This window comes from Oratosquilla oratoria, chromosome 37 (assembly GCF_046742065.1).
Source record: "Oratosquilla oratoria isolate Oo_2021 chromosome 37, ASM4674206v1, whole genome shotgun sequence".
NCBI classification, from domain to species: Eukaryota; Metazoa; Arthropoda; class Malacostraca; order Stomatopoda; family Squillidae; genus Oratosquilla; species Oratosquilla oratoria.
Genome location: NC_134813.1, coordinates 30,267,119 through 30,289,527, shown reverse-complemented (window position 1 = coordinate 30,289,527; position 22,409 = coordinate 30,267,119). Strand labels below are relative to the sequence as shown.

At 37.5% G+C, this 22,409-nt stretch overlaps 1 protein-coding gene across 1 annotated transcript; it reads left to right on the top strand.

Annotated features, from left to right (window-relative positions):
- The first annotated feature begins 7,577 nt into the window (after nt 1-7,577).
- On the top strand, nt 7,578-19,173 carry LOC143019618 (uncharacterized). Its single transcript, XM_076175419.1, has 6 exons — nt 7,578-7,707; nt 8,874-9,047; nt 15,672-15,795; nt 16,504-16,649; nt 17,059-17,295; nt 18,756-19,173. The coding sequence occupies exons 1-6, from the start codon at nt 7,675-7,677 to the stop codon at nt 18,993-18,995; spliced, it is 954 nt and encodes a 317-aa protein (XP_076031534.1). The 5' UTR covers nt 7,578-7,674; the 3' UTR covers nt 18,996-19,173.
- Nucleotides 19,174-22,409: the final 3,236 nt, after the last annotated feature.

The window sequence follows — 22,409 nt, the reverse complement described above, 5'->3', positions numbered from 1 at the left end:
TAGTGAATCCTTGCTATTTGGTCCTTTCGTTTCCCACAGTCATTTGTGACATTTGGATTGGAGCAGTTGTTTTCAGTTTGTAATGATGAAATCTCTGCTTGTGCTCAAGAAATAGAAAAAAAAAGTTTTCTTGTTGCTGGTGAATGCCCATCCAGCATAATATGGACTTCAGTATAAAAAAAGAAAATAAAGATTTGCAAGAGGTTAATCCCTCTTTTTCTATTTTTCCTCCACACAGTCAAAACAAAAAGTATTCTTTGACTCAAACTACCCTAGGTAAATTTATATTTGACCACTTTAGAATTTTCTTTGTACTTGTTCATGAAGTGAATGTCATAAATTCTTGAGTAAGTGCACAAGGAGTTTGTTTTTATCTTTCATATATCTATATATATATATATGGAAGCTTGCTGGCTGAGCGGGTTAGGGCATCATTACTTGCGGTGAAGGTCGAGGAGATGATGGTTCGAACCCTGCCACCGGCAAAGTTGAACCAAGGGCATGGTTCATTAAATTCCATGCTACAAAGCCCCCTTTGAGGGGTACCATCCTAGCCTTCTGATAGGGGGGACTTTGTGACATTAAACCATATATCATCAGATACATGTTCATTTTATTTATTATTATTTTTAAGGTCACATGTAGCAGAGAATGGAGGAGTGGGTTGGTGGTAAACTGTGATGAAGTGTCATGAGAAGTAGGAGCTGGAGAAGGATACAAAGAGATTATATGAAGGGAAAGAGCACAGACTTTGAATTCAAATGAGGCAAAAAGACCAAATACAAGAGACCTCATGACATATATCTCCCCCAAAACAAGAGATTGTATTGAAACTAAATATCAAGAAATGTCAGATACAACTCTCCCTCAGAAGACAAAAAAAAAAAAAAAAAAAAATATTGAACAGGGCAATGATGTAGTCTTTATAGGCGACCTTAACTGCAGTGAGCTCAATTGGGAGTAGTGAGAAGCAAATGATAAGGCAGATCCCTGGGGTAATACCATGTCATATGTAGCAATGGAGAATACAATGACTCGGTGGGTTAAGGAGGTGGCTTGTGTTAGAGGGAATAACACTCCCACGAAGCTGGACCTATTTCCTAGAGAGTCGGACATCACTGGCTCATGAAATACATTTGCCCTGTCGGAAAAGTTAACCATATAACAATTTAATTGATAAGAAAATAGAACCAAGGAAAAAATTGCACAAGGAAGGCAGTCTAAATTCTGGGTAGGCAGACTTCTCAGTCTTAGAGAAAATATTTGAAGGAGAAGATTGAAAGCCATTCATAAATACCACTAGATATAGGAGGAAATGGGACATCTTTATATTTACAACATGGGGGGTGAACAAACATATGTAGAGGGTTAGTGGAACCAAGACTGGTTAAATAAAAGATGTGAGATACTTAAAAAAAAAAGGAAATGGGGAATGAGGATAACCAATAGAACAGAAGAAACATACAAACAAGCTAGGGATAACTAAACAAGAATCCACAAAGAGGAAAGAAATTTTGAAGAGTTTTGTAGATAAATGTAAAGATGAACCAAAACTGTTTTACAGGGTTATCAATAGTAAACTGAGACAGAGAAGGAATTCCCAAATTAATAGTGGGCAGTGGAGTATTAAGGAAGCTTGAGTTCTGGCAGAAATAATGGAAGTGTTTATAAAAGAGAAAATTTTTGTAGAGAATGGAGAGGTGAGCAATAACTTACATTTAGAAAATATAAAAATAAAAGTGAAGGAAATGCTCAGTCTTGGAATTAATGAAGGGGAGAGAAGCTTTGAGACTAGTGGAATCTTCATCAAATGCCAGTGATGCATCATCAAAAACAATGGCTTTTACTAGATGATAATGTTAACCTATTAGTAGTATCAGATATTGCCTGATAAGATAAACACACTATTATTCATCCCTTGCATTGAAATAGATTTAATTGTAAGTGTGTGTGAAAAAGTATGAGTGCAAATAATCAACAATCATAGTACCAAGAGGTACTGTACTTGTTTTATTTTAGAAAAAAATAGATTTTGCTCAGTTGCATTGTTCACCTTCAGTAGCAAGAGTTGAGATTATCTTGAATTATTGTGCATTCTATATATTAGTCTGGTTAATGTCAGGCAATTTATTCTAAGATAAAGAAAAATCACTAGCAAGCAACATCAACATCTGTAGTAAAGAGGTTGTAGGATGATATAATATTACAGGTAGGTGATGTAGATATTCTCATGTCACTGTGGTACAATGATTTTTATATTCATGTGATGTTGACATGGGGTCAAACCCAGCTGATACTAGTGACTGTTATTTGCCCTGGCAGAGCACATAAGACAAAAGTGTTGGATGAAGTCATACCTGAGCAATGTGTGGCATTAGGTCCTCATCTACTCTCAATTGATTAATCTATACCTGCAAACATTTTCACCCCACTAACTCCCATTACGCATGTTCCTTTCACTCCTTCCTGCATAGATTATGAGAAGTTTGTACTTATCTTTTTCTTCTTGACAATACTGTTAAGTTATTCCCAGTGCACTTCCCTCATGGAATAGGTCATTGCTTTGGACTATACAGTCATGTTGTCTTCTTCCACCCAACACTGAGAGTAAACAGCTACAGTGGTACCTCTATTAACGCGATTAATCCGTTCTGTACGCCTCCGCGTAAACAGAAATTCGCGTAAATGGAAACGCTATTTCCCATTGAAATCAATGTTAATTCAATTAATCCGTTCCCGACCTCGAAAAAGTCTATTTTTCCCCTCTGATATGATGAAGCCTGTCACCAAACGGGTATAAATAGGTATGATTATGATGTTCCTGCAACATTAATGCCAAAAAGTCAATGTTAAAGACCACTTACAAGGTAAAAGATATAATGAAAAAAAAGCAATCTCTTATACCTCCCGATGGTAAGGCTTGCAGATGGCTTAGGGGGATGGGAGTGAGGAGGTGGTGGAGTGGTTGGGGTTTACTGACCCCCCTCTGAAGGAGGAGGTACTCCTTCAGCTGGAGCGGCACCCTCATCAGGGCGCTGTCGTTTGGCACGAAGCTGGAAGAACTCTGTGATGGTTGCTTGCCGGCGCCGTGTGTGTAGGATTTGGCGGTAGTGAGGCATGACCGGTTCTTTGAACTGGCCTGCAACACGGCTTTCTAGTGTCTGGTCCGGGTGTGTGACCTCCACGAGATCGTAGAACTTCCTCCACATTACACCGGCCTCCGTCACCTCCGTGGTGAGGCCCTGAACACGATCGTCGTCTCCCTCAACCTCTTGCTGTTCCCGGGCCAGTTCGGAGACCTGCTCCTAATGCAGGTCCTTCAGTTCCTCGGTGGTCAGTTCATCCTCGTGCTCCCCTACTAACTCCTGGACATCCCCGTCCTCCATCTCCAGGCCCAGGTCCCTCCCTAGCGCAACGATGTCCGAGATGACCGATGGACCAGCAGGCTCAAAGCCCTCAAAGTCCCGCTCCCTGTTTATTGATAGCTGCTTGTCAAGTCCTAATGGTAACCTGCTCCCAGCTCTTGCTAATCATTTTGACACAGTGCAAGATGTTGAAATGGGACTTCCAAAATTCTCGCAGGACTAGGTCTGTGTCGGTGGTAGCGTTGAAGCAACGTTCAAACAGAGCACGTGTGTACAGCTTCTTGAAATTAGAAATGACCTGCTGGTCCATTGGTTGCAGAATGGAAGTGGTGTTCGGAGGCAGGAATTTAACTGTGATGGAATCCAGGTCTTGGGGAAGATGTGCCTACATGTCGAAGGGATTTGCTGGGGGCGTTATCCAGCAGCAGGAGGCACTTCAGTCGCAGTCCATTTCCCTGTAGAAACTTCTTGATCTCAGGGCCGCATACCCCTTCGAGCTACTCCTGGCACAGCTGTCGGGTTGACTCCCCTTTAGGTTGGAACGCCACATCACCGGAAGTCTGCTCTTCAGGACGTTGCCTCTCTTGAATGCTCGTGACGTCTCCGAATGATACACTACGAGCGGCGTGATCTTGCAGTCGCCGCTCGCATTAGCACACAACATCACTGTAAGCTTTTCATAGGCTTATGCTCTGGCAAAGCTTTCTTCTCAGCAGTAATGTAGGTGCTGTTGGGCATCCTCTTCCAAAAGAGCCCTATTTCATCACGATTAAATACCTGCTGTGGCAGGTCACCCTCACGACGCACCAGCTCCTCAAACTCCTTGACGAACGCTTCAGCTGCGTCCGTGTCCGCGCTTCTTGCCTCATCATACCGTGTCACTTCTTGCCTCATCATGCCCGTGCATTGCCGAAACTTCTCAAACCACCCCCTACTGGCTGTAAAGGGCAATGAAGATGGTGTAAGTTGGCCACTGGTACCGGCCTGTTGCCGCTGCAGGTCGGCATACACTTGGCGAGCCCTTGAACAGATCATTTCCTCACTCAAGCTGTCACTCTTACGCTGTTTCCCCTGTATCCACACAAACAATAACCTTTCCACCTCGTCCAACAATGTTGGCCTCTTATGTGTGTTCACATACCTTATACTCTTAGACACATTAGCTGACAGAATTTTATCTTTATTTAAAATAATGGTTCTTATTGTTAACTCAGGCATACCAAACTCTCTCACCAGCTTAAACACGTGTGAACCTTGAGCAGCTTTGGCAGTCACTTTCCTCTTTTTCTCAATCGTGATGCTGGTTTTCTTGCGAGGACCAGCCTCAGTAGGACTTTTCACCTGTTTTGGAGGCCTTTTAAAGGCACAAACAGTACAATATCAAGGGGTAGGCGCCGAAAGAAGGACCAGTCATGCACACAACAAACAAAGATGGCGGAAGGAGACACAACACAGCGCGTGAATGGTTACGTCAGCAAGATGGCGGCGCGGGATTTGATTTTCCGCGCAGTAATGGACACCAATGTGCCCGCGTAAATAGCAACAAGATTTTCCCCATAATTTGACCGCGTAAATAGAATTTCGCGTGCATAATGGCACGCGTAAATAGAGGTACTATTGTAAACCCTTCCAATGGGAAAGAACTTTTAAATTTTGGGCCTCATTTCTGGTACTCCTCTGATCTTCAGCCCACACATAAAAGAAAAAAAAATGACAGTAAAAATCAACAAGAAATTAAACCTACTAAAATAGATTATAAGCATGAGATTTGGACAACAAAAGTACACTCTAATCATATCTACAAACAACTCATAAGAACTGCATTCGACTATGCTTCCACAGCTTGGTTCTCTGTAATCAGCAAAACATAGACACTTGGCAAACTATGCAACATGAAACATTAAAAATAACAACAGGATACACTAAAACCACCCCAGCAGAACACATGCACACAGAAACAAGAATTTATCCATAGAATATATGGAAATGATAAGTAAGTCTACACAGTTCTACGATAGAGCCCTAAATATATATATAGCACCTAACAAAATTAGTTATTCACCTTATGGGCCTACTCTTTCTACTCACCTGAACAATTATATCTCATATTTTATGGCAAAATGAAATCCTCATTTATTTTCTCCACCGTGTAGAAACATGATACAGATGGCAGGCTTTTGTTATGCCCTCCAGAGCTCCAACACTACACCCCAGTATATATATATATATATATATATATATATATATATATATATATATATATATATATATATATATATATATATATATATATGAGAGGATGGTTGGCAATTCAAAGAACCAGTGAACTTTGAAGAGAGTATAGAGAAATGATTAAAGCATCAGAAACGAAAACATGATAGAAAGGAAAAACTGATTATGAAAGTTCTAAAAAGAAAGCATATCTTTTATAGGATGTTGGAAATGAATATGCTATATACAGCTATATTGCTGTAGTAGGTTGGGCAGGGTGACATACTTCACTAAAGGAAAGAAATACGAACTGCGAAATGCTAGTGAAACATTGGAGAAGTTACGTCCTTAAGTTGTAGATGATGAGTCAAATGCGCGCGATCGAATCGATTAAGTTAGTAAAAAAAAAAAAAAAAAAAAACCACGTCCGTTAGAAATACATTTCGAGTAACAAATGATGGAAAGTATGTTGATTCATAAGTAAACGAGTCTTTGCCTCACTTAAGACAAAACCACGAAATGAATTAAGAACCTTCTGTTTGGCTCGGCTGCACACATACAGAAAATGATTGAAAAACATGAATAAAAGGCAGCACCGATGGAAGATTTTAACTGTAGAGAGGTGAAACAGTGATAATTGGAAATACAGAGATGGAACCTCACGAATAACTATCCTTGATATTCCAATTGAGTACATGCAATTAGGCAAATACACACATGTTCTCACACGCAAGTCCAGTCCTTATCGGTAAAACTATACACCACATGTTATCCTTTGTTGATAAGTCGACCACATCCCCCAGGTTATGTTTATCTTCCATGGGAACAGTCACAAATGTTACCAACAGTCACAGACTTCAACAAACTGCGACGGATTCTGACAGACACTGACAGACACATAATAATGATAGATAAGTAGATATCTTGGAGAATCCAACAGAAAGTCCTGAATATAGAAAAAATGAGACTCAGGATGATGTAAAAGGAACTATTTTCCAGGGATTCTTCTTGACAGAGATTTTAGATTCAGATCAGCATGAAGACTTTAACAGAGACGAACTACTTATACAGACAGAGACAGACATCTAAGAGGTCTTAGAAAACCTGACAAACACAGAATGATGTAATGAGAGGGCAATTGACAGAAATTCTTCTTGACAGTAGCTCTAGGTTCTAAGATGACTAGAATAAGTTTATTCCTTACGAAGTTTCCATCGACGTATCTTTGCCGGGCGGAGGAATTCGTTGCGCGCTTGAGGAGACTGCAGACGATGTCCCGATGCATTCCCCAGGCACCTCGGTACCTCATACTCGATGTGCCGTCCTCGGAATTCATCGACGCTGCCGTCGCTGCTCAGTCCGAAGGAGTCTTTTCTCGACCAAAAGTACATTTTTCCAAACACATGCGCACTTATTTATCCATTGCTTCCGACCCGGGTAGTGGGCAAGAGATAGGGATGGTGCTTCATCCACGAAGAACTAAAATGAGAGGAAAACAAGGGTGTGAGTGGAATGGGTGCATGCCTTTGACTAAGCCAGACCTTGGACTACGCTACCTACCTTGTATGGAGGAAGAAACCATTGTGTGTGTATTCACTTCTTTGGATCACGTGTTGTACTCGTGACCGCCGACAGCTATTTCCCATCCGGAGGAGAGCTCAGAGCTCGTATTACCGATATATGGGTAATGCTATGACCTTACACGCACACACACATGCAGCTCCCCGCCCACGAGAGCTGGAGTAACGACTCGAAGCGTAGTGTTACTGAATTTATTTCAGCTCTGGGAGGGATTCGAACCTGGACCGCCGTAGTGATAGTCGGGGACTCTACCAACCGCGCCACCGAGTCATATGTATGTGTGTGTGTGTGTGTGTGTGTGTGTGTGTGTGTGTGTATTTACCTAGTTGTATTTTACGGGAAGGGGAGCTATGCTCGTGGTGTCCCGTCTTCATGTGTGTGTGTGTGTGTGTGTGTGTGTGTGTGTGTGTGTGTGTGTGTGTGCGCACCCGCGAGTCGCGTCGCGTACGCCCATGTCCCATGTTATCAGAATGCAGCAAGTGTTATTCACCAGTGCATCTCGAGCCGACGTGACGCCATGAAAGAATTGTTTGTCTTGGTCTTTGTGCAGGTGAGTCCATCAGGTAAATTACTTAATAGTTCCATACAAAATTAGACTTAGTACGGAGTAATTCATAAGCGTCGGTGATCGTCTTTCTATTTCCTACTGGAAAACAGCCACTCGTGCAAGTAATGGAAGGATACATCTGCAGAATATATAACCTTATAAGTTACATTCGAGTTTTGTTGAAATTTTCTGAAATAGGCCATTAGCGGGGAAGAGTTTTTTTTTATTGGTAGGCTACGACCCAGATGCGGAATTTTGAAACATTCATTTGTTATCTGATTGTTTACAGAATATATTTTCCACCAAGTGATTGTTTGGGTTAGGGAAAACCCTGTCACCTAAGAGTAAGATCGGAGCAATACGTCTGTTGTATGAAATCGCAAGAAAATGCTGTAAACATCCACTTATTAACATTCTTGTTTCTCCTCGCTCTTTAAGATAGTGAAAAGTGTCTTTTGCAAGCCGAATAAAATCCCCTAAAGTGGATGTTGTCCTTTATTGGAGTAAGTTTCTGTGGGGCGAAAGGGCCTCGTCACTACATCAAACCGTCTGGGGGCAGGGCGTTAGGCATCTATCCTGGGGGGTGGGGAGTGGGTAACAAGAACTTCCAAGAGTGAATTAGTATGCCTCTGAGTTTCGGAAGTCGTATGATGTTAATCAGAGGAACGTTTGTAAATGTCAACATTATGGGCCTCACAAGGAGTTAAGCGAGACAATTATAATAAACATGTTTTCAAACACTACCGGGCAGTTTTCTTCAGCATAGAATAAACGCACTTGACGCTTATCGGAATAAAATCTCCAAATGGTCATAAATTGCTCTCTGCCCAACACTGGGTTAATGGGTCATTAGTGTTCCGACTGAACCTATATTCAACAGCTACAGAGGTGACCAGGCTACTTACCTTACAAGGGGAAAAGCCCTTGACATGTAGATAGACAAAGGTGACCTCCCTAGGTCAGGTTTTGGGCATTAATGGATAGATTGTACATCCCTTTCTCTGTGTTCTGCATTACTGGTCAGCTGAGAGAAAAAGAGAGAGAGATATAGGTAGATAGAGATAAGACTGAGAGAAAGAGGGAGGGAGGAAGGGAGGAGTGAAGAAAACGGGGGAAATGAACGACGACGACAACAACAAATGGACGCTGTAGTGACTGTTTGTTTCCAGGTGTTGATTGCGAGGGGCGCTTCGGGCGAATGCCCGTGCACGCATAGAGAAGACACGGATCCATTCTTCCCAGGGCACGGCGAAGGGTCGATGGTCGACTGCGAGTTCGTTAACGACGGAAAACTCGACGTGGTACCGACCCAGTGTTGGTCACTCCTTGATGACGTCACTCAGGTGATCTCTTTCTTTTCCCCGTTTTGACTCACACACACACACACACACACACACACACACACACACACACACACACACACACACACACACACACACACACACACACACACACACACACTTTCAACTGGCACCAACACTCTCAAAACTATCATATGAAGAGAGACACAAAAACTTAAACTACACACACTAGAGCAAAATACACACACGGCTCGGTGGCGGATTGGTAAAGCACTGGACTCACAAGCCAGAGAACCGGGGTTCGATTCCCCGGTCGGGCGGAGATAAGTTGGGTTTGTCTCCTTTCACGTGTAGCCCCTGTTCACCTGGGGGGGGAGTGGTCTCAGACCTACCCAGAGATCGGCTAATAAGGGGCTCTGAGCTCACTGCCGTAGGGTGGTGTCTGGCTGTCTCGACAGAGACTGCAGCAGATCCGAGGTGAATACACACACACACACACACTTTCGTCGGATGGACGGCGAGAATTGGAGTTCCGAAGAAAAAGCGAAATCTACGTGGATCTCAACGTCAAGGAAGTACCTTATTGTATTTATAGGGAAGGGGAAAGCTCGTGGTGTAGTGGGAAGGTGAGGAAAAAGGAGAAGGGGAGGGATTACTGAGGGAAATGGAAGGAAATGAGGAAGAGGAGGATTTGGTCCAGGAGGCCAGGCGTCTTGTAAAACAAGAGAAGGACCGAGGATGATTTTGGAGAAGGGATTAACAAAAATGTAAAGATTAGAAATATAGATAAGAGCAGCACAATGGAAGGTGAAGATAATAATTTCCAGGGATTTAATGAGGGGGGGGGGGATACCAACCTCCCCCGATTAGCAAGACTAGAGGAAAAACTTGAAAAAATGACCGAACATTGGGAGAGTAGGTTCGGTAACATAGCAAAGATTGCGCAGAGAGTTGAAAAATTGGAAGAACTAGAGAAGGTGAACAAAAACTTAACTAAAGAAACAGAACAATTAAAAAGACAGTTAAAAGAAGTAAAAGAGGAGAATGAGGAATTAAAGAGGAATAATAAAGACAATAAAGAGGCCATAGCAAAAGAAGCACAGAGTTGGAAAAAAATCCAAGAAACAGTAAAGTTGCATTTACTGACATAATAAAACAGCAAATGAAAGAACAAACTGAAGACTCAGTTATTAAAGTGATGAAACAGAAGGAGAATATAGTAAGAGACTTAGCAGATAAAAAGAAATGTAGAATTATATTAGGAATGGAAGAGAAATATAACCTAAATAGAACCACAAGAATCAATGAGGAAAAAGAAAAAGTAAGCAGTTTACTAGAATTAGTTCAGGAAGATGAACCTGAAATCATGAAACAAATTTAAGAGATTATAGACTCGGAAGTATAGTACAGATAAGACCAGACCAATTAAGATTAGATTTAGGTCACAAACGACGGCAGAGAATATCTTAGCAAAAACAAGGAAACTAGCAGCAAGTGAACAATATAAAAAGGTATGGATAAAAAGAGAAATGAATAAAGAGGAAAGAGAAGAGGAAAAAATGAAAAGACATGAAGCTAAGGAAAAAAACGAGAACAGAACAGAGTCAGAAAAAGAGAAATTCTATTGGAGAGTAGTGAATATGAAAGTAAGGAAATGCGACATACTAGAGAAAAACAAAAGGGAAACAGAGAATACAATGGAAGTGGCAGAAAACTAAAAGTGTCTTACACAAATATAGATGGATTAATAACAGGATTGAATGAGCTGAATGATTATCTGAAGGAAAAAGAACCGGACATAATGGGAATTGTAGAAACGAAATTAAAAGGTCCACTACCACCCAACAGTGTAGGACATGATGCATATAATTATTGGATTAGAAACAGAGAGACAAAACAAGGGGGTGGAGTTATGTTCCTCACTAAGAAAGATATAAACGTGAGGTGTGTCACATATGGAAAGAATAAAGATGATTATGATCGAAGTGGAAGACAGAAATAATATAAGCAGAAAGTTCGTGATACATTATGTGCCTCCAAAAACAGCCTCGTGGGAAGAGAGTGAACATAAAAGTATGTTAGAGGACACAAAGATAACATTAAATAAGATAATGGAAGATGGAGGAGGAATAGTTATGATGGGCGACTTTAATTGCAAAGAAGTCTGCTGGGAAGAGATGACAGTAAAGGGTGAAGACGGCTCATGGGGAAATGTTCTACTCGAGATGATTATTGACCATACAATGACACAGTGGATACAGGAGAACACTAGGTATAGAAATGAAGAAGAACCATCGAGACTAGACCTAATAATCACATCTGAACCTAAAATAGTAGAAAAGATTGAATATAAAACACCAATAAGTAAAAGTGACCACATATTGATTGAACTGGAACTAAATGAGAAAAAATACATGAAAAGAAATGAACATTATAGAAAAGGAAGAATGATGTATGAAAAAATAAACTTTGATAGAATAAGAGAATTCTTTCAACAAGAAAACTGGGAAGAAATATACAAAGAAGATACAACAGTGGAAGAGAAATGGAATATTTTGACAAAAAATTACAAAAAAGGAGTGGAAAAGTATGTCCCAAGACAAAAACAAGAAAAAGAATATATAAAGTGCTGGTACAGAAAAAGTTGTAGAGAGTTAAAAGACAAAAAAGATAAAGCTTGGACCAGATGTAAGAAAGACAAAAGGCCTGAAAAATGGAAAATGTATACTTGTTATAGAAAAAAATATGTACAAGTGTGCAGAGAGGAAAAGAGAAAGTATGAAAAAGATGTAATTGAAAAATGTAAAGATCAACCAAAACCATTCTACAGATTTGTAAACAACAACCTGAAAAACAAACAAGATTTGGAGAAATTAAGACAAGAAGGAGTTGAATACACAGAGGAAATAGAAATGGCGGAAATTATGAACAAGCATTTTAAATCTGTGTTTACAAGGGAGAACATATAACCTGAAGAGATCGAATGGAAAGAGAAAGTACCCCCTATGAAAGAAATAGAAGTAATAAAGAATGAAATAATGAAACACTTGAGTAATCTTAATGTCAGAAAATAGCATGGACCAGATGAAATAGCAAACTGGATTTTGAAAGAATGCGGGAATGAACTGGCAGACAAAATACATAGCATAATAAACAGTTCCCTGAAAGAAGGAAAAGTTCTAAAAGATTGGAAAAAAGCAAATATAGTACCTATATATAAAGGGGGAAATAAAGAAGACCCTACCAACTATAGACCAGTCTCTCTAACAAGTACAATAGCAAAAATTTTTGAAAGAATTGTCAAAAGTAGATGGGTAAAATATTTAGAAGAAAAAAAACAACGTGCTAAATCCAAGGCAATTTGGATTCAGACAAGGACGATCATGCGTCACCAATTTAATGTTTCTATTCAAGGCTAATAGATATAATACAAGAAAGAGATGGATGGGCTGATTGTGCATTTCTAGACCTAAAAAAAGCTATTGACAAAGTACCACATAAGAAGTTACTTAAGAAATTAGAAACCGAAGGAGGAATACAGAGCAAACTGCTTAAATGGATGGAAGACTTTTTGCAAGAAAGAAAAATGAGAGTAGTGATAAGAGACAAACACTCTAATTGGGATGAAGTAATAAGTGGTGTTCCACAAGGAACAGTTTTGGCCCCAATAATGTTTGCTATATATATTAATAATATGGATGAAGAAATTGAAAGTTATATGAGCTTCTTTGCAGATGATGCAAAACTATTAAAAAAAAGTGAACATGGAAGAAGATTGTGAATCACTACAGAGTGATCTCAATAAAGTATGGGAATGGAGTAAGAAGTGGGAGATGGAGTTCAATACTAAAAAGTGTAGTATAATGGAATTTGGAAAAAGCAAAAACAGAATAACAGGATCATATAAATTGGGAGAAGAAAGTATAAAAAAGTAGAAAATGAGAAGGACCTGGGAGTCATTGTTATGAATAATATGTCACCTGAGAAACATATAAATAAGATTTTTGGAGAAACTTACAATTTAATAAGAACAATCAATGTGGTATTTACATATCTGGATGAAGAAATGGTTAAGAAAATACTAATCACTCTGATAAGACCAAGATTGGAATATGCAGCAACGATGTGGTCACCAAGTACAAAAAAATGTATTAAAAAAAATTGAAAGAATACAAAGAGCAATTACAAAATTAGCACCAACACTCTCAAAACTATCATATGAAGAGAGACTAGCAAAACTTGAGCTACAGACACTAGAGCAAAGAAGAGAGGAGATTTGATAGCTATTTACAGAATCATGAAAGGCATGGAAATTATTGATAGAGAGGATCTAATAAAATGGGATGATGGAAATACAAGAGGACACGGAAAGAAAATCAAGAAAGACAGCTATATAAGAGATGTGAAAAAGAACAGCTTTCCTCACAGAGTAATAGACAGTTGGAACAAGTTAGATGAGAAAGTAGTGTGTGCAAAAACAATACATGAATTTAAAAATAGTTTAGATAAAATGAGATATGAAGACGGGACACCACAAGCATAGCTCCCCTTCCCGTAAGATACAACTAGGTAAATACACACACACACACAATGAATTAATGGCGATGGCAAAGGAAGAAAAGGATTTAAGGATTTTAATCAGGGGTGATGATCTGTCGCGAAAGTCGTGTAGAGAGAACTATGGAATAGACTTACAAGTTGTTGATGGATATGAGATTGTCATTTTGTTACATGGCTGAGGAGGAGAGGAAAAAAAAAAAAAAGTTAGATTTAACCCAAACTGGAGTATGCAGTAATTGTGCGGTCACCACATTAAATAGAATAATAATAATAATAATAATAATAATAATAATAATAATAATAATAATAATAATAATAATAATAATAATAATAATAATAATAATAATAATAATAATAATAATAATAATAGTAATAGTAATAATGATAATAATAATAATAATAATAATAATAATAATAATAATAATAATAATAATAATAATAATAATAATAATAATAATGATAATGATAATAATAATAATAATAATAATGATAATAATAATGATAATAACAATAATAATAATAATAATAATAATAGTAATAATAATAGTAATAATAATGATAATAATATTAGTTATAATAATAATAATAATAATAATAATAATAATAATAATAGTAATAATAATAATAATAATAATAATAATAATAATAATAATAATAATAATAACAATAATAATAATAAAGAGAATACAAAGGGCAGGCAGGAATCGAAATTATCCAAAGCCTTACTGTCAAGACATACAACGAGAAACTGAAAATAGGACTTCCCACATTGGAAGAACAAAGAGTGATATAATAATGGTATTTAGACCAGAAAAAAGGGAATATATGTATGCGTGTGCGGACCAACCATAAGGTAGACCAGTGGTTCCCAACCGGTGTGCCACACGCGGCACCAAAGAGTGCCGTGAGATCAACTGAGGGTGCCGCCAAAATTCAGGGCAAAAATAATTTTCGTATTACCGACTCTCTCTGTCATCCATTTTTGTTCATTAAAGCAGCATCAGTGTAAAGATGAGTATTTTCATATTATCCAGGGACAAACTTTTGTTACACTGATGTTGAATCAACAAAATACTGACAAACTAGAGTTTAGATTTTCTAATAAGGGTGCCGGGGACTTCTGAAAGGCTTGGTAAAGGTGCCTCAAGCCAGAAAAGGTTGTGAAACACTGAGGTAGGTCAACCCACATACAGATATGATACTTTATTCTTTCTCATTGTTTATTTGTATTATTTACATTTGTCTGTTTATTATTATTTGTTTGATTCACATTCATTATTAGTTATATATCTGTTATTATCTAATATTTACCTGTTTGTTTATTATTTAGGTAGAGAGCTCTCTACCTTTATGTTTGAAACGTAAAGCTTACAATCAATGCATTCTACCAGCAATAATTAATCTACGGGTGTGAGACTTGGAAACTAACGAAGGCAGTGGGAACAAAACTAAGGACAGCACCGAGGAGAATGGAGAGATCAGTGATAGGAAGAACGCTGAGAGAGCGAAAGAGAGCAAGTTGGGTGAGAGAGCAGACTAGAGTGAAAGATATTGTGGAAGCAGTAAAAGAGAGGAAGTGGAATTGGGCAGGTAAGTTAGTGCGAACGACTGATGAGCGATGGAGCAAGTGTGTTACTGAATGGATGCCGCGAGAGGGGAAGCGTGGAAGAGGGAGACCAGACAGGTGGAGAGACGAGATTGAGAAGTTTGCAGGAGTGGCGTGGCAGAGGATGGCTTGGTCGTGTGAGTCATGCAATGTTATGAAGGAGGCCTTTGTTCAGCAGTGGACTCAGGATGGCTGATTTGATTTATTGATAGATTGATTATTTAACTATACCTATGCATTTATTTATTTTATTTATTTATTATTATTTATATCATTATATTTTTGTTTATTTATATATATATATATATTTGTTTGTATATTTATCTATTTATTTATTTATTTATTTATCATTATTATTATATATATATATTTTTCGCATCCGACCTATTTATGGACCTAAAGGTCTCCTGTCGGCATGCTCCGCCTTTGTAATAATTTTCTAATCCTTTATATGTTGGGGACAGAGTCTTTTATAATCTGTGGGCTTTTGACATCCACAGATCTTTCTAGACTTCAACGGCATCAGTCACATCGACGCGAACGCCTTTGCTGGTCTTCCGAATCTTCGGAGTCTTGTCCTGTCCCACAACAAAATCAGCACAATCAGTGAAGGGGCCTTCCATGGTAAAGTTAATTCTTGTGGGTTTGGATCTCATATAAAGATGGGATTTAACCCCATCCAATGGTATCGTATTGTCTTTACGCGTTGAACAAAACCTCCTTCTTTGGTACTATTTGCCTTCGTATATCCTTTTCTGAGGAAGGAACAATAAGCAGCTACTTTAATTATTTCCACGTGGTTGTTGATTATTTGAATAGCCTCTTCTATAATCAAAGGTTCTTATTCTGATTATCAGTAAATAATTTTGTTCTGTTTTTTGTAGTTCCCCTTTGGCAGAGAGGGAGTCGAGTGTGGAAACCTGGTCCGCACACCCTCCAAAAATATTACCAAGGAAATGTTGAAGGAGTGGCTTAGAAATTTCTTTCCTTTTCCAATAATGTACGTCTGTCAAGGGAAGACTTTTTCCTTCACGAGTGGAAAGAAATTTTAAGAATGAAAACTCCTCAGATATTTCTTTCCCTTGCTTTTCAAGTTTTTTTTTTTAAGAATACCAGCGTAAATCCCTTTCTATTCTTCACATAGCATCAAATTATCTCCCAGCTCCCTTGCCCTTCCAGTCCTTACCCTACCTTTTTTGTTTCCAACGTTATAGATCTTATTTCTTTTTTATTAACCATTTATTCAGCTATTGATTTGTTTCCTTATTGTGTGATTTTCGTGAATTACCAGCTGTTGTGTCTAAATGAATACTTTACTGGCTTTATCCATAGGATTGGAGAGCCTAGAGCACTTGGATTTAAGTTACAATAAGCTGATCCAGCCTCCCTCTGAGCTGTGGAACCTCACCTCTCTCCGTTTCCTCTCCCTTGGCAAGAACGAAATTATCAAACTCCAAGACGCGACTATATCCAATTTGGTAAGTTCCCGTTTGCTTTGGTTGCAAAGAGTCCAGTATTTTGGTGACGACAGTAGCTTCATTTGAAATGAAGGGGTGAAATGAACGGGAGGAAAAATGTTTGATAAGAAAATGAAGCCTCAAATATCGATCCAATGAGATTCCTTCGTAACCTAACTCCCAAAATCGAAATAAAATTTCTCCTCATGCAAAGAGGCGGTGCTTATGAGCGCGACGTGACGTCATGTCGACTCGAGAGACATTTCCAACGAAAATGAACAAACTGTGTGTACTTTGAATATAGTCTCATTACCCAGCGTCCCTTTCCCTGCCTTATTACTTAAAATTCCGTAGATGAATTTATCCCATTTACCAATTTTAGCATGAAATATGCGTATCATATTATAGTGGATTCCTCCCATATCGACAGATAAACCTGAATACTTTGGATATCCACTGGAACCACTTAACCGGGGTGCCGAAAGCCATGTTGCAGCCTCTGTCTCACCTCAACAAAGTCTACCTCCACTGGAACATGCTGACCAGCCTGCCCGACATGAGAGCCAACGTCCACCTCACGGAAGTCTACGTTAAGGGCAACGCTCTACTTATGTTCCCGAAACACCTATTCGGGAACTTGACGAAACCGATGACGTATCATTTCTCCGTAAGAAAATATAAAATAAAATAGAGTAGAATAGAATAGAATAGAATAGATTAAAATAGAAAATATATATATATATATATATATATATATATAATTAAACAAGTATATGTATATATATACAGTATATATATATATATATATATATATATATATTTACATGTGTGTGTGTGTGTGTGTGTGTGTGTGTGTGTGTGTGTGTGTGTGTGTGTGTGTGCGCGTGTGTGATTCTTTACCTGATGCAATGAATCTAAGATTTACCAGAACTATGAATATATCTTTCGTTATTGTAGCATTATTACAAATTTGTAACTGTATACATACATACATACATATATATATATATATATATATATATATATATATATATATACATATATGAAAGGGATCTACTGTATATAGAAACTTATTGACTATATAGTCCAACGAAAGCTATATATACTTGCAGTTCCAATACATCATGGGTCAGGTACGGGTGACTTAAACATCCCAATGTGCATTTGGACTTTTGTACTCATTTTCTGTGTAGTGGGTTTCTCTCGGCCGAATAAAATTCCCTGGTGACATCCAGAGTCGTCATATACTTATATAAGTCTATATACACTGTATTATATGTACTTATATAACAGTATAAATCGTTATATGCAGCTGAATGGTTAATAGATATGTGTTTAAACCTTTCTCTGTTCAGGATTAATAAAATCGCCTGGCGACAGAAGGTATATGTTCTCATGCATAATGAGAGGTAGTTGATATGGCACAGTTTTAATGTATCAGCTATACAGATAGTTCTCTTTGTCGGAAATTTCCAACATTCGGAGCCAAACTTTCAGAAATCTTGAAAATACTGATACTAGAAAGACTTTATATATATATATATATATATATATATATACATATATACATAAAAATATATAAATATATATATATATATATATATATCACTTACATAAAATGTAGTAGCACATTTGTAAACAATAATCACGAAGAACACACAGTCGGAATAAAGAGAAACTTAGAAGAAAATATACTTTCTTCTAAGTTTCCTTTTATTCCGACTGTGGGTTCTTCGTAATTAATATATATATATATATATATATACATATATATATAGTATATATATATATATATATATATATATATATATATACATATATACATATACCAAGGCTTTTTTTCCCCTTACCAGGGGGGTAGCCAAAAAGGACAAGGCACAAAAACATTCCCACCCATTTCATCCCCGAAAACACTCCACACCCCTCCACCCTCCCTCCCATCTTAGCACCTCCTAGATGACGGGTCATCCCTGCACCCTGTCCACTGCCCTGGGTCAGAAGCAGTGTCGCAGGACACAGCGCATCCACAGCAAGGCCGCTTCATTAAATCGGCGACCCCCCCTCTCCGTCCCCCCCATGTTAATTTGGTTTGTGTAAGATAAAAGATTTTTTTTTTCTTCTTGACAGGATAACCCGGCATTCGACATCTCAGCCTCCATGTTAACTCCTTTGCCAGACTTTTCTCACATTAAGATGGAAGACGACGTTCTCGTTTGGGCCAACGACGTAGAGGAGATGGAGCTGATTCTTAGTAAACATTGGAATATTATCGATGGACTCGGAAATATTTTGAACTTGAAGGATCGACTTATGTTATGTACCAGAAAGGAGACCAAAGACAGCAGAAATAGAGTAATTCCCTGCTGAAGAGTTTAGCCTCGATGTTTGTCCACAATTTAATGTTTCCTTTCGAACGAGACATTCGATAAAGAATTAGTAATCAACATTCTTGTGTTGCATACGATTATATAATTGGTGAATATATGTCACTGGTTTTTAAATACCAGTTGGATTATGTGTTAATAAAACTGAAATTTATTTGTGATTAATTTAGATTTATTCAACCATCTAGTACCTATAACAGTGGTACTCAATCTAGGTTCCATTGCCCCCAATGGAGCCATGACAAAAATCACGGGGGTTATGGCCTGCTGTTATGAATCATACATTTCTATTTTATATGAAAAAAATCTGAAAAAAATCACTCTGTCTTGGCAGAAGAAATAATAAGATGTTTGTGATTGCCATCTTTGCAATAAAGCAAAGGGTTTCTCTTAATCAACATTTTATTATCATTATTATGGTGAATGGGAGTGGAGTGTGTGGGGATGAAATAGGTGGGGGTGGAATTATGCCCTTGATTTTGGCTACCATTGGTATATGTATGAATGTATTACCATTATTGTTATTATTATTATTATTATTATTGTTATTATTATTATTATCATTATTATTATTATTATTATCATTATTATTATTATTATCATTATTATTATTATTATTATTAATATTATTATTATTATTATTATTATTATTATTATTATTATCATTATTATTATTATTATTATCATTATTATTATTATTATCATTATTATTATTATTATTATTAATATTATTATTATTATTATTATTATTATTATTATTATTATCAGAGTTTGGGAGAGTGTGTGAAAGAGGGAAGTTGAAGATAAATGTGGGTAAAAGTAAGGCGATGAGATGTACAAGGGGTGAAAGGGGCAGTAGACTGGAAGTGAGCATTAAGGGAGAGAGACTGGAGGAAGTGGATAGTTTTAGATATTTGGGTGCAAATGTGGCAGGAAAAGGTGGAGTGGAGGTGGAGGTAGAATGTAGATTGAGAGAAGCTAGTAAATGCCTTGGTGGATTAAAAAGTATAATGAGAAATAGACATTTGGGAACGTATGCTAAGAGGAGGTTGTATGAAGGAGTGACTGTGCCGACAGCACTGTATGGGGCAGAAACATGAAACATAAGAGAGGAAGAGAGAAAGAGTTTGAATGTGTTTGAGATGAGGTGTCTGAGAAGTATCGTAGGGGTTACTAGGCTGGATAGAGTGAGAAATGAGGAAGTGAGGATGAGAACGGGGGTGGAAAGGGAGTCGGGAGATAGGGTGGATGGAAGAGTATTGGGATGGTTTGGACACATAGAAAGAATGAGTGAAGACTAGTAAAAGAGGTATGGAAGGCAGATGTAGAGGGAGTGAACATGAGGAAGCGACCTAGGATGAGATGGATGGGGTAAAAGGGGCTTTGGGGAAGAGGGGAATGTCTGTTGAGGAAGGACGGGAGAGGACAGAAGACAGGGGTGAATGGAGAATGGTTGTATATGGATGATGTTGTGATGCATGAGGTGGAATGGGTGGGGGGATGAGGTAGTATGTGTGAGAAAAAAATTACTCAGCCCGAAGGGATTCCTCCCCGTCTTCTCCTTTTCTGCATGGGGGGGACGGAGAGTGGGGGTCGCCGATTTATTGAAGCGGCCTTGCTGTGGATGTGTTGTGTCTTGCGACACTGCTTCTGACCCAGGGATTGGACAAGATGAAAGGATGACCCGTCATCCAGGAGGTGCCAAGATAAGAGGAAGTGTAGAGGGTGGAGAGGAGTGTGTTGGGGATGGAATGGGTGGGAATGGTATTTATGCCTTGGTTTTTTGGCTACCTCACTTGTAAGGGGGAAAAAGCCTTGGTATATGTATGTATGTATGTATTATTATTATTATTATTGTTGCTGTTGTTGTTGTTGTTGTTATTATTATTATTATTATCATCATCATTATTATTATCATTATTATTATTATTATTATTATAATTATTATTATTATTATTACTATTATTATTATCATTATTATTATTATTATTATTATAATTATTATTATTATTATTACTATTATTACTGTTATTATTATCATTATTATTATTATCATTATTATTAATATTATTATTACTATATTATTATTATTATTATTATTATTATTATTATTATTATTATTATTATTATTATTATTATTATTATTATTATTATTATTATTATTATTATTATTATTATTATCATTATTATTATTATCATTATTATTATTATCATTATTATTATTATTATTATTATTATTATTATTATTATTATTATTATTATTATTATTATTATTATTATTATTATTATTATCATTATTATCATCATCACTATCATTATCACTGTTATTTATTTCTATTTTATTCTTATTTCCATTCACAGTAATATATATATATATTTTTTTTACCTTTTTTGTGAGGTGAGCTTTGGGAGAAAAATGAAGGGGAGGTGAGCGACACGTAATCGAGAATTCACGAAAGCGAGGGAAATTGAGTAGAAAATGTTGAAAACCACTTATGTAGAGTTTCTTCATAGGCTGAACAGAATCTTCTACTATCGACCTCTTAGTCCTGCACGACTGAGTCATCCTCATTAGTCCTTGCTTCACCAGAAGTGAGAAATCAATCATTGCGAGTCGAGTGAATCAAAGTTGCGTTCGAGTGGAAATGAATGTCGACTCAAATCTGGATCTTTCGCCTCTACCCCTATTTCCGCTCCTATTTTATTAACAACTGCACGTCACAGAACACCAACACAACATAGATCGCGATGGAGTAAAAATCTTACACAAAGACAATTGCAAGAAGAGATGACTAATTTTAGAAGACAACATGAACAAATGTTCTGACATTTTTTATGGCGACGAGGAACACGACGCTGTAAAGTCCAAAACCGGAGAATTAAATCCGACTAATAAAATAAACTGAGTACACCCCCCATATATATATATGTATATATATATATATATATTCATATATATATATATTCATATATATATATATATATATATATATGTATATAAATATACAAGACTGAAGGTGGAAGAAGCAGACGAGGAGTAATGGGAGAATTTCACACTTTAACGTTTCGACCCGCAGGGTCTTGATCACAAAGCTAACAACTCAAACGTAACATGAAATTCTCCCATTACTCCTCGTCTGCTTCTTCCACCTTCAGTCTTATTTGTCATAATATAGTCAATATATATATATATATATATATATATATATATGTGTGTGTGTGTGTGTGTGTGTGTGTGTGTGTGTGTGTGTGTGTGTGTGTGTGTGTATCAACACACACACACACACAAACACTTTGTGGCGCAGTGGCTAGAATTCCCGGCTGCCACTACGGCGGTCCGGCTTCGAATCCCGCCAAGGGCTGAAATAATTTCAGCATCGCTGCGTTGCGAGTTGTT